Here is a 12,866-nt window from a genome sequence, read left to right as displayed (position 1 = left end):
TTTTTTAGATATTTCTTTTTAAAATGTATGTATTTATTTTTGAGACAGAGTCATGCTCTGTGCTCTGCTGCCCAGGCTGGAGTGCAGTGGCACCATCTCCGCTCACTGCAACCCCTGTCTCTGGGGCTCAGCCTTCCGAGTAGCTGGGATTACAGGCACATGCCACCACGCCGGCCTAATTTTTGTAGTTTTTGTAGAGATGGGGTTTCTCCATGTTGGTCAGGCTGGTCTCAATCTCCTGACCTCAAGGGATCTGCCCGCTTGGCCTCCCAAAGTGGTGGAATTACAGGTGTGAGCCACCGTGTCTGGCCAATTTTTTCTACATTTTTAAGCTATGAGGTTTGTCTGTGAATTTTTTCAATTGTCACAAAATTCCAAAAAAAGTCCAATATATTTCTTGAAAAAAATCCATATGTAAGTGGACCTATGCAGTTCAAACCTATTGTTCAAAGGCTGATTGTATCAGCTTAGGACAAGTCAATGTAAGGGAAAATAGTTGAATATATCACAAAAGCCAAAGGTCACACTAACATATAAAGTGTAAAATAATAATAATAATGACACTAAGTTACCAGGAAAAATAATTGTTTCGGAAAGCTTTTACAGTTTGGAAATCATCATCACATCCTCAAAATGACATGAGGATTAAAAAATAACTGTGAAGTGTTTTGAGCCACTCACAAAAGAAATGCTGAAACTGAATGGGTAGGCAATCACACAAAAGTCACACAGCATTGCTTCTTAAACCAATATACTTAGATTTTTTTTACCGGCAAAGTTTTGATGAGGTTAAAACCTTGACTGTCTTTATGAATTCCACTAATCCAGTCTTCAGATGGGATAAATTTGCTAGGAATGTGATGCATAGATCTGAGATAACTACAGCTGCTTTTCAGTGTTGGCACCATGGTCGTAACAAAGCACTCAACAGAGGCTGACCACATAATAAATGCCATTGAAGTTGAACCCTGGAAATAACCAAATAAATGAAGGTTATTTAAAGTAAATGTTACGGACTGAACTGTGTCCAACAAAAATCACACGTTGAAACCCCAACCTCCAGGATCTCAGAATGTGGCTGTATTTGGAGATAGGGCCTTTAAGGAGGTAATTAAGGTAAAATGAGGTCATTTGGGTGGGCCCCAATCCAATGTTACTGGTGTCATCTTATAAGAAGAGGAGATTGGCCGGGCGTGGTGGCTCAAGCCTGTAATCCCAGCACTTTGGGAGGCCGAGACGGGCGGATCACGAGGTCAGGAGATCGAGACCATCCTGGCTAACCTGGTGAAACCCCGTCTCTACTAAAAAATACAAAAAACTAGCTGGGCGAGGTGGCGGGCGCCTGTAGTCCCAGCTACTCGGGAGACTGAGGCAGGAGAATGGCGTAAACCCGGGAGGCAGAGCTTGCAGTGAGCCGAGATTGCGCCACTGCACTCCAGCCTGGGCGACAGAGCGAGACTCTGTCTCAAAAAAAAAAAAAAAAAAAGAAGAGGAGATTAGGATATAGACAACACAGAAACTGAGGGGCAACCATATGAGGACACAAGAAGATGGCCACACACAAGCCAAGTAGAGGGGCTGCAGAGGAAACCAACCCTGCTGATATCTTGATCTTGAACTTGTAACCACTAGAACTGTAAGAAAATAAATTTCCATTGTTTGAGTCACCAAGCCACCAAGTCAGTGGTATTTTTTTTTTTTTTTTTTGTATTCTTTAGTAGAGACGGGGTTTCACCGTATTAGCCAGGATGGTCTCGATCTCCTGACCTTGTGATCCGCCCGTCTTGGCCTCCCAAAGTGCTGGGATTACAGGCTTGAGCCACCGCACCCGGCCCGTCAGTGGTATTTTGTTGTGGCAGCCATAGCAAACTAATATAGTGAAGAATATAGAAAACTAAAGAATATAGAAAAAGAAGAAATAGAAAAAGACATGACAGAAGTAGAAAAATATTTGACCATAAAGATCTGTTTGAGAATAAATCACAATAGAAGACATATTCTTTTCCAGGAAGAAATATATTCCAATCTAATTGGTTTTGGGAAGCATTTGGAAATAAGCTAGGAACCTGAGGACCAGCTGGGCACAGTGGCTCACGCCTGTAATCCCAGCACTTTGGGAAGCCGAGGTGGGCGGATCACTTGAGGTCAGGAGTTCAAGACCAGTCTGGACAACACGGTGAAACCCCACCTCTACTAAAGGTACAAAAATCAGACGGATGGGTAGCATATGCCTGTATTCCCAGCTGCTTGGGCGGCTGAGGCAGGAGACCTGCTTGAGCCCGGGAGGTGAAGGTTGCAGTGAGCCGAGATAACACCATTGCACTCCAGACTGGGTGACAGAGCTAGCCCTCTCAAAAAAAAAGGCCGGGCGCGGTGGCTCAAGCCTGTAATCCCAGCACTTTGGGAGGCCGAGACGGGCGGATCACTAGGTCAGGAGATCGAGACCATCCTGGCTAACACGGTGAAACCCTGTCTCTACTAAAAAATACAAAAAACTAGCCGGGCGAGGTGGCGGGCACCTGTAGTCCCAGCTACTCGGGCGGCTGAGGCAGGAGAATGGCGTGAACCCGGGAGGTGGAGCTTGCCGTGAGCTGAGATCCGGCCACTGCACTCCAGTTCGGGCTACAGAGCAAGACTCCGTCTCAAAAAAAAAAAAAAAAAAAAAGGAACATGAAGACTATAGTTAATAATAGTGTGTTATATTCAGTACTTAAGTATTTTTGCTGAATCAGCAGATTATAGCTGCTTTTACCACATTGGGGAAAAATAGGTGCCCATGTGAGGTATTTATTCCACAATGGTAATCGTTTTACTACATATATGTGTCTTACAACAACACATTGTATTCCTTAAATATACACAACAAAATTTATTTTAAAATATTTTTAAAAGACTTATTAAATAAACGCCATTATTACATCCAACTCATCTCGTCGAGGCTTCCTCATTCACTGATGAGCCCCTGAATATTTGGTTTGATGATATGAATAAAATAACTTTGATTGTTTACTGTTTACTCTTTCTTTCTTTCTCTTTCTTTCTTTCATTCTTTCTTTTTCTTTAGAGACAAGATCTCGCTCTGTCACCCAGACTGGAGTACAGTGGCACTATCATAGCTTACTTCAGGCTTGAACTCCTGGGCTCAAGCAATCCTCTCACCTCAGCTTCTTGAGTAGCTAGGACTACAGATATGTGCCACCACACACAGCTTTGGAAATCTGAAATTTACTCTTAGCAATTTTGAAATGTACAATACTCTATTATTAACTATATTCACCATGCTGTTCAAATAACTAAAAAAACTTTTTCTAAATTTTTTGTAGAGACGGGGGTCTCGCTGTGTTGCCTAGGTTGGTCTTGAACTCCTGGCCTCAAGTGATCCACCTGCTTTGGCCTCCCAAAGTGTTGGGAACACAGATATGATCCACCACACTTAGCCTGATTGGTGTACATTTTGAAAATGAAATTCACTTAGTAATCACTGTATTTCATAAAGATAGATTTTTATCTAGATTTTTGCTAGATTTTAAAAATACATGTACAGTAAATGTACTTGATCTTTGAACAATATTAAACAGCAATACAATTCAATAAATTCTATTTACAATTCTGAAGTATTTTTGGAACTTTAAAAATGTAGAAATACTAATAACCTTAGTGATATAGTAGGTTCTGGTAGCAGTCATTTTGTCCTGTCCCCATACTCTGTAGCCCTTAAGAATGGCGTATTTTTATTACTTTTCTCAAACACATTGACCCTGAATCTAAGCAGAGTTCCACTACTAAAGGAAATACAGAGGTCTAATGGCAAAAGTTAAGATACAAGAAAGCAAACAGAAAAATCTGGAATGTTGGAAATTCTATAGTACAACTGACCCAATTTCTATAATTCAATGGCAGGGGAAGAAAATGGAGTAGTAGCTGCCTTCAAATAAAAGACTTAAAAGATAAACAACCACATACTGTGTGAATCTTGTTTTTATCTCAGTTCAAACAAACTGACTATATATATATATATTTTTTTTTAAGAAAATTAGGGAAATTTGAGTATGAACTACATTTTATACAATATTAAAAAGTATTTTTAAAAAAATTTAGGGATGATAATGGCCATTGTCATTATGTAGGAGATAATATACATTTTTTTAGAGGTGTGTATTGAAATATGTAGGCATGAAATCACACGCCTGATGTTTGTTTTAAAATACGTCAAAACAAAACAAATTAAATAGGGATGATAAAACAAAAGTAGCACAATCTTCACTATTATTTAGTCTGGGTAATGGATGTATGGAAGTTCTACTTTTGTCTATATCTTAAAGTTTTCATGATAAAAAAATTTTAGAATATGTAAGAAAAATATTGACTTGAAAGGATTAAAACATACAGGTAAATGGAATGAGCACGTGTCTAAAAGTCTATATACCATGTGTCCTAATTTTAGGGAAAAAATAAGAAAATATTGTAAGTTAATAGTTACTGAGTGTTTTCTGGGTGCCAGGCATTGTTTTAGATATGCTATTTGTAGTATTGTTAGAGTAGGCAGAAGTGAGCAGGAAGAAGAGCCCCTGGGGAAGGAATCCTTGGAGATGCTGCTCACTGATTGTAGACGCTGCCCACTGATTGTCAGCACTGCCAACTGACAGCAAAGAAAAAAAAACAATGGCTACAATGGCAACTTTTGGCTTCTTGGACTAGGCTTATCAGGTTTATCAGGCCCTAGCTGGAGATAACTGTGGTAGGGACTCTATCTGATGACAAGCACCGCACTCCTCCAAAATCTTGCCGTAGAGTAGCCTTTTGCTCATTATAATACTAAAAAGCACACCCTGGGTGGAGAATTTAAATGCTAATGAGACATACAATGCGACGTGTGTACTAGCACGTGCAACCACAGCGCATGCGCCCAAGGGACCGAAACATGCTTGCAAGTAACACCCCCTCATGGCCCTTCATGAATAATCATGTAACATTCTCACGAAGAAGGTTTCACCAACGCTAGCTGGAGCTGGATAGTTCTCTCGAGCAGCCAGCTCTAAGCATATTGTCGCTTTAAATAAATTCCCTTGCCGCACATCTCTTGGCTGAATTTTTTCCTCCAAGAAGACAAGAACTGAGGACCCCACACTCCTCCTGGTAACATTATCATATTTAATTCTCAAAACAACCATATGAAGTAGCTATAATTATTGTCACCTCCATTTTATAGATGAGGAATCTTAGCCACAATAAAGTAACTTTCCCAAGGTCACCCACAATACCAGAAGTGAGAGCCAATCCAGGTAGTCTTCTCTAGGGCTCACACTTTTATCCTCTGTTCTGAACCTCTACACTGCCTTTTTAAATAGCCAAAATGTTAAAAGTGCTCAGTCATCCTTGAAAGATATGGCTAGGTGCAGTGACTCATGCTTGTAATCCTAGCACTTTGGAAGGCCTAGGTGGGTGGATCACTTGAGCCCAGGGCTTTGAGACCAGTCTGGGCAACATGGTAAAACCCCATCTCTACTAAAAACACAAAAATTAGCCAGGCATGGTGGACCTGTAGTCCCAGCTACCAGGGTGGGCCTGTAGTCCCAGCTACCAGGGAAACTGAAGTGAGAGGACTGCTTGAGTCCAGGAGCCCAGTACTTTGAGAACAGCCTGGGCAACATGGTAAAACCCCATCTTTACTGAAAACACAAAAATTAGTCAGGTGTGGTGGGCCTGTAGTCCCAGCTACTAGGGAGACTGAGGTGGGAGGACTGCTTGAGCCCAGGAAGTCAAGGCTGCAGTGAGCTGTGATCACACCACTGCACCTCAGCCCGGGCATCAGAGAGAGACCCTGTCTCAAAAATAACCAAAACAAAACAAAAGAAAGATAGAATTAAGCATATTTTTCCTTCTCTTTCATAACTTATATTCTAAATTTGCTATACTTATGAATATAATGTGGAATAATTAAATCAATCTGGTTAACATAGCCATCACCTCGAATACTTAATCATTTTGTGATGAGAACATTTAGAATTTACTCTCTTAGCAATTTTGAAACATATAATACTCTATTATTAACTATATTCACCATACTGTGCAATAGAACTAACAAAAACCCATATTCTTTCTGTCTGAGATCTTGTACCCCAGGGGTCCCCAACCCCTGAGGACCAGTACCAGTCTGTGGCCTGTTAGGAACCTGGCCTTACAGCAGGAGATGAGTGGCAGACAAGCGAGTATTAGTGCCTGAGCTCCACCTCCTGTCACATCAGCAGCAGCGTTAGATTCTCATAGGAGCTTGACCCCTATTGTGAACTGCACATGGGAGGGATCCAGGTTGCACATTCCTTATGATAATCTAATGCCTGATGATCTGAAGTGGAACAGTTTAATCCTGAAACCATGCCCCCGCATCCCAGTCCATGGACAAACTGTCCTCCATGAAACTGGTTCCTGGTGCCAAAAAGGGTGGAGACCACCATTGTAACCCTTGACCATTCTTCTTACCTCCACCTCTGTAACCATCATTTTGTTCTCTGCTTCTGTGAGTTCAGTTTTTTAGATTTCACATACAAGTGAGGATGTGTGGTATTTATCTTTCTGTGCCTGGCTTATTTCATTTAGCATACTGTTCCAATTCCATCATTTTGTTGCAAATCACAGACTTCTTTTAAAAGGCTGAGCAGTATTACATTATGTATATATTCCTGTACCACATTTTCTTTATCCATTCATCTCTTAATGAACTTTTAGGTTGACCCAGTAACTTGGGTGTTGTGAAGAGTGCTGCAATAAACACTGGTACACAGACATTTTTTTGACAAACGAATTTGAAATATTTTGGGTAAATACCTAGATGCGAAATTGCTAGATCATACAATAATTCTATTTTTAGTTTTTTGAGGATCAGCCATACCGTTTTCCTTTTTTTGTTTTTTTTTTTTGAGATGGAGTCTCTCTCTTTGTTGCCCAGGCTGGAGTGCAGTGGTGTGATATTGGCTCACTGCAGCCACTGCCTCCCGGGGTCAAGTTATTTTCCTGCCTCAGCCTCGCGAGTAGCTGGGACTACAGGTGCATGCCACCATGCCTGGCTAATCTTTTGTATTGTTAGTAGAGACAGGGTTTCACCGTGTTAGCCAGAATGGCCTCGATCTCCCAACCTCAGGTGATCTACCCACCTTGGCCTCCCAAAGTGCTGGGATTGCAGGCATGAGCCACCGCGCCTGGCCACATCCCGTTTTCCATAGTGACTCTACTAATTTGCATTCCCAGAAACTTTGTACAAGGGTTCCCTTTTCTCCACATTCTCACCAAAACTTATCTTTCATCTTTCATCACTTTGTACCTCATACATTTATACAATTATAAACTGTTAATTTACAATAAAAAAATAAAAAGGAAAAATGCCGAAGAGCACATTTATTCCATATCTGTATCTAGTCCTTTCCAGCGATTTTTTGTGGTTCTCATTTACTGAATAAAGTAATGCTAACGAAGGGTTTATGCCCTGGTAATTGTCCACCGTTAAAAAAAATGACTTGTAAATTTATAATTTGAAAAATGTTTGTTTTTCCTAAAGAATTGAGATATTTCTTCCTCTTAGATACTAGGAGTTTAGAAAGCTACATGTGTTTTATTTTTCACCATTTAGTTTTCATTTAGTAGCTCATCTTTATTCTATCACAATTTCAATAAATCAATCGTATTAAGTACATATTAAGAACATGGTATGAATAATAAGCCTTTATTTCAACTAGTGAATTTCTTATTATTTAAAGTGTTCCCCTTTTTTTTGAGACAGTTTCACTCTTGTTGCCCAGGCTGGAGTGCAATGGCACGATCTCAGTTCACTGCAACCTCTGCCTCCCAGGTTTAAGCGATTCTCCTGCCTCAGCCTCTCGAGTTGTTGGGATTACAGGTATGGGCCACCAAGCCCAGCTAATTTTTTTGTATTTTTAGTAGAGACGAGCTTTCTCCATGTTGGTCAGGCTGGTCTTGAACTGCTGACCTCAGGTGATCCGCCCGCCTTGGCCTCCCAAAATACTGGGATTACAGGCGTGAGCCACCATGCCCAGCCTGTGTTCCCTATTTTTAAGCAGTTGAAATAAGAAATGTAATTAACCTGCATATACATATAAAGTGATAAAAAGAAGTCCAAGTTAAACAACAACAAAAAAAGAAATGGCCTCAATTGCTACTGTTTCTTGTTAGTTTTTTCTTTAATTTGTTTTTTTTTTTTGTTTTTTTTTTTTTTGAGACGGCGTCTCGCTCTGTCGCCCAGGCTGGAGTGCAGTGGCGCGATCTCGGGTCACTGCAAACTCCGCCTCTCGGGTTCACGCCATTCTCCTGCCTCAGCCTCCTGAGTAGCTGGGACTACAGGCGCCCGCCACCACGCCCAGCTAGTTTTTTGTATTTTTTTTAGTAGAGACGGGGTTTCACCGTGTTAGCCAGGATGGTCTTGATCTGACCTCGTGATCCGCCCGTCTCGGCCTCCCAAAGTGCTGGGATTACAGGCTTGAGCCACCGCGCCTGGCCAGTTTTTTCTTTAATTTTTAATGGAATATTTGCAAAATTTATAAATTGAACATATTAAATTGCCAAGATTTCACTGTGTTTTGGTCTGCAAAAGAGTAATTTCATATAGCTCAACTTAATATTTTTGTGGTGAAAAAATATGATTCTGAAATGTGCAGTTACCTTTAGTTGCATCTCAATTTTTCTTTTGTTAAGTTTGATAAATATATAAGTAATTACTAAAAATATTATGTAGGACATAAATCTATTTTTATAAAATTATTACAATGTTTTCTTCAATATATTTATCCTTATAACCCTATACTCTTATGTGTGTACTTATAAACAGAGATGTCTAAAATGATGCTCATTAAATGTTAATAATAATTGCTTTAGAAAATTTTTTCATTAGTAAGAATGTTTTGTAAATGAAGAAAATCCTACCCGATGTAAAACTTTGCTAGCTGCAGAAATTGCTATTAGATAACTGTCAGTATCATCAAAAGCGGCTTCAGCTTTAACTTCCAACAAATTAGGGTTTCCAACAAACACAGTCAGTAGCGGTATTTCAAGCATTCGAAAACCTATGGAAGCAAGGTTAACAGTTAATCTTATATAATGAAATCTGTAAACTCAGTTTAATGATTGGCTAATCAGATTTTAGAACAAAAACAGAATCTATTCTGAAGGTTGCACGATGGCTGCACATAATTAGCAATTTATATAGAGTCAACTTTAAGAGTTCTGTTACAGGAATGGGTCCTGATCCAGACCCCAAGAGAGGGTTCTTGGATCTCGCACAAGAAAGAATTCAGGGTGAGTCCATAAAGTAAAGTGAAAGCAGGTTTATTAAGAAAGTAGAGGAATGAAAGAATGGCTACTCCAGAGACAGAGTTGCTGGTTGACCATTTTTATGGTTATTTCTTGATGATATTTTAAATAAGGGGTGGATTATTCATGCCTCCCCCTTTTAGACCATATAGGGTAATTTCCTGACGTTGCCATGGCATTTGTAAACTGTCATGGTGCTGGTGGGAGTGTAGCAGTGAGGACGACCAGAGGTCACTCTGATTGCCATCTTGGTTTTGGTGGGTTTTGGCTGGTTTCTTTACCGCAACTGTTTTATCAGCAAGATCTTTATGACCTGTATCTTTTCGCTAACCTCATATCTCATCCTGTGGCTTAGAATGCCTTAACTGTCTGGGAATGCAGCCCAGTAGGTCTCAGCCTCATTTTACCCAGTTCCTATTCAAGATGAAGTTGCTCTGGTTCAAATGCCTCTGACAGTTCTCAGAAAAATTGTTTACAGATATTTTCTCAGAGAAATGTTTCCCTCATTCCTCAGCCTGGTTCTCAAATGCTAATCAAGGTCTCCGATAATATTGGCTACACTGAGTCGGTTGACTGAGTAGAAAAACTGAAGGGTACATGGTCAATTGAAAGGGCTGCCAGTCAACTGTTGCCAGGACAAAATTCTTACGCATTTCAAACAAAATATTTCACCAGACCAATTTCTGCCTGCAGGCCACCTGTTTGCAACTTTGCCATACTGAGGACTTCAATGGAAAAACAGATTTGAAATACTATGTAGTCTAATTGGCATCTTTACCAATCAATAAACCAGAGTTCATAAACACCTAGTTGTTTCCCTTAAACCAAAGTGACCTGGCCAGTACTTCCTAGCCTTTACCTGGAGATTTTGTTGAAATACAGATTGAGCAGGTCTGGAGTGAGGCCTGAGGTTCTGCATTTCTAACAAGTGCCCTGGTGATGCTAACACAGGTTCAGGGACCACACCGTCAGTAGACTGGACTAGATTTTTCCGCAGAAACAGGCAACTTAGTTGATTTGTTGATTACTATTTGCTTCCGTCAAACTGAACACGTATAACTGACTGAGCCCTTTAATAAGCAATTCAATATATTTTAAAGGGAAAATAATTAGAACATTGTGGCACTGGTGACAGAATGTAGAGAGATTACAATGGAACAAATCTCAAAAATTCAGAAATGGTCAGAATAATAGATAAATTGTATACTAAGATAAAGTTATATTTTGAAATCAGTAGAGAAAGGATGCATTAGTCAATAAATAATATTGGAACAACTAGCTAACCATATATAATAACCAAAATAGAATAGAGGTAACCTAAAAATTAAATGGAAAGTTAAAACCATAAAATTAAAACTCTAAAATTACTTGAAGGAAATAGGGACAATTAGTCATACAATCAACAAGAAAGGATTTCTAAGGGTTTCAGATAGAAGAAAGGTTTTCAGGACATTTAATCCACGATACTGAGGGAAATAGATGTTCTCAATTTTTTTCAAAACTTCTACTTTTCACTTATATAAATTACTTGGTTCTGTTTTTTCAAATAAGCCTTTTTGTTTTTTTTTGTTAAAAATAGCATTTTGTCCTTTCGTTATGGTTCCTATATCTTCTTTTACTCTGAGAGTTTTATGCATACTTATTTGATAGTGTCGTTCTGATTTTTCTGTTATCTCAAGTTCTTGAAGTCTAAAATTTTCCTATGCCTGTTGACTCTCAGTTAGGGTGGGTCATTTCCTTAAGTAGTTTTAAAGTTCTTTTCCTCAATTTGTGATCAATGGAGATTGATTTTTTCCCTGGAAGTCCATACTACCTGGGTTATGAAAGTATTCCTACAGAGAGTTAATTAAAAAAAATATTTTTAATGTAATAAAATTTTGTGTGTGTGTGTGTGTGTGTGTGTGTGTGTGTGTGTGTTTTAATAGAGACAGGGTCTCGCTATGTTGCCCAAGCTGGTCTCAAACTCCTGGGCTCAAGCTATACTCCTGCCTCGGCCTCCCAGAGTGCTGGGATTAGAGGCATGAGCCATCATGCCTGACCCCTACAGAGAGTTTTGTGCTTCCTTGCGTTGGGGCCCAGGTGTTATTATTTCTCAGCTTCGAATTCTGCATCTGAATGCAGAATTCAGTCTCTGAATGTGATACAGTTTTGAAGTTTCGCTTTTTTATGGGAAATTCCTTTTCCCCATTCTAAGCCCAGGCTGCTGCATGGACAGAGTTTTCCTAATTCTCTCTTCATGATTTGACGGTCCCAGCTTTCTTTAATGGTCTCCATTCCAACTCCTTCCACAAAGTAGTAAGGCCCAAAGTCAAACTTTCTGTCAACACTTGGGCATTAAAACCCATCTCACTGCCTTATGATCAGTATCTGGGTCTCACATCCTTCAGGGAATCGTACATTAGCTAATCTCTTGGTTTTAAGTTCCCTCTTCATTTCTGGTGACACAATTTTCTTCTTTTTCTTATCCTTTCTCCCCTACTCCCTCCCTTCCATCTTTCCTTCTTCTCTTCCTATCTGTTATTTACTAAAATTTTTTGTTTTATTTTTTCCATTGTGCTATTTCTCTAGCATCTTCAACAATTTTTGTATTACTTTTGTAATAAACAAATAGCTTGAAAAATGGAGGAAAGTATAGAATTCTATTTCAAAGCCATTTTTTTTTTTGGCTTAAAATAAATACAGTCATCCCGTGGTATAGACAAAGGGTTGGTTCAAGGAGCCCTGTATATACCAAAATCCACATATACTCAAGTCCCCAAGTTGGGCCTGTGGAACCCACATATAGGAAAAGTCAGTGCCTGTGTATATGTGGGTTTCACATCCCATAGAAACTGTGTTTTCTGTCCGTGTTTGGCTGAAAAATATCTGCACATAAGAGGACCTGCACAGTTCAAACTGGTGTTGTTCAAGGGTCAACTGTAGCTGAAATAAATATAACAATACCAAAGTAATTAAAAAGTTTTCATTTCAGAGGGCAACAAAAATCTATACTAAAATTCTGTGTCAACTTGGGCTGGTAGCAATCTCATTTTCCTCATTTGTAAAATGAGGATTATAATCTATATTTTTAGGGTTGTTGTAAACATTAAATAAAATAATGTATAAAAACATGGCCGAGTGAGGTGGCTCACACTTGTAATCCCAGCATTTTGGGAGGCTGAGGCAGGTGAATCACTTGAGGTCAGGAGTTTGGGAGCAGCCTGACCAACACGGCAAAACCCCGTCTCTACTAAAAATACAAAAACTAGCTGGGTGTGGTCGTGTACACTTGTAATCCCAGCTACTTGGGAGGCTGAGGCAGGAGAATCGCTTGAACCTAGGAGGCGGAGGCTGCAGTGATCCGAGATTGTGCCACTGCACTGTAGCCTGGGCAATGGAGGGGGAGTCTGTCTCATAAATAAATAAAATAATAGTTTAATATAGAGCCCAGTACACAGTAAGTGCTCAATAATTAGGCACTAATACTGTTAGTAGTGGAATGCCAACAAGTATGGGAACCAAAGATAAAGTCAGTCAGTATCAAAGAGTATATTTCACATTCAAGAAAA

At 39.6% G+C, this 12,866-nt stretch overlaps 1 protein-coding gene across 2 annotated transcripts in view; it reads right to left on the bottom strand.

The window, feature by feature from the left end:
* CATSPERB (cation channel sperm associated auxiliary subunit beta) overlaps positions 1–12,866 on the bottom strand; it is a 161,960-nt gene that overhangs the window by 28,305 nt on the left and 120,789 nt on the right. For both annotated transcript variants that reach the window (XR_004432343.1, XM_033191569.1), the window contains exons 20-21: positions 8,932–9,071; positions 771–968 (exon numbers count right to left, since the gene is read on the bottom strand). Coding sequence is in view for 1 of the 2 variants with exons in the window: in XM_033191569.1 (XP_033047460.1) it covers positions 771–968; positions 8,932–9,071 (338 nt within the window). In the remaining variant the exon portion in view is untranslated. The remainder of the gene's footprint in view (positions 1–770; positions 969–8,931; positions 9,072–12,866) is intronic.

Source organism: Trachypithecus francoisi, unplaced genomic scaffold (genome assembly GCF_009764315.1).
Source record: "Trachypithecus francoisi isolate TF-2019V2 unplaced genomic scaffold, Tfra_2.0 Lachesis_group3, whole genome shotgun sequence".
NCBI lineage: Eukaryota > Metazoa > Chordata > Mammalia > Primates > Cercopithecidae > Trachypithecus > Trachypithecus francoisi.
This window is presented reverse-complemented; position numbering and strand designations above follow the sequence as displayed.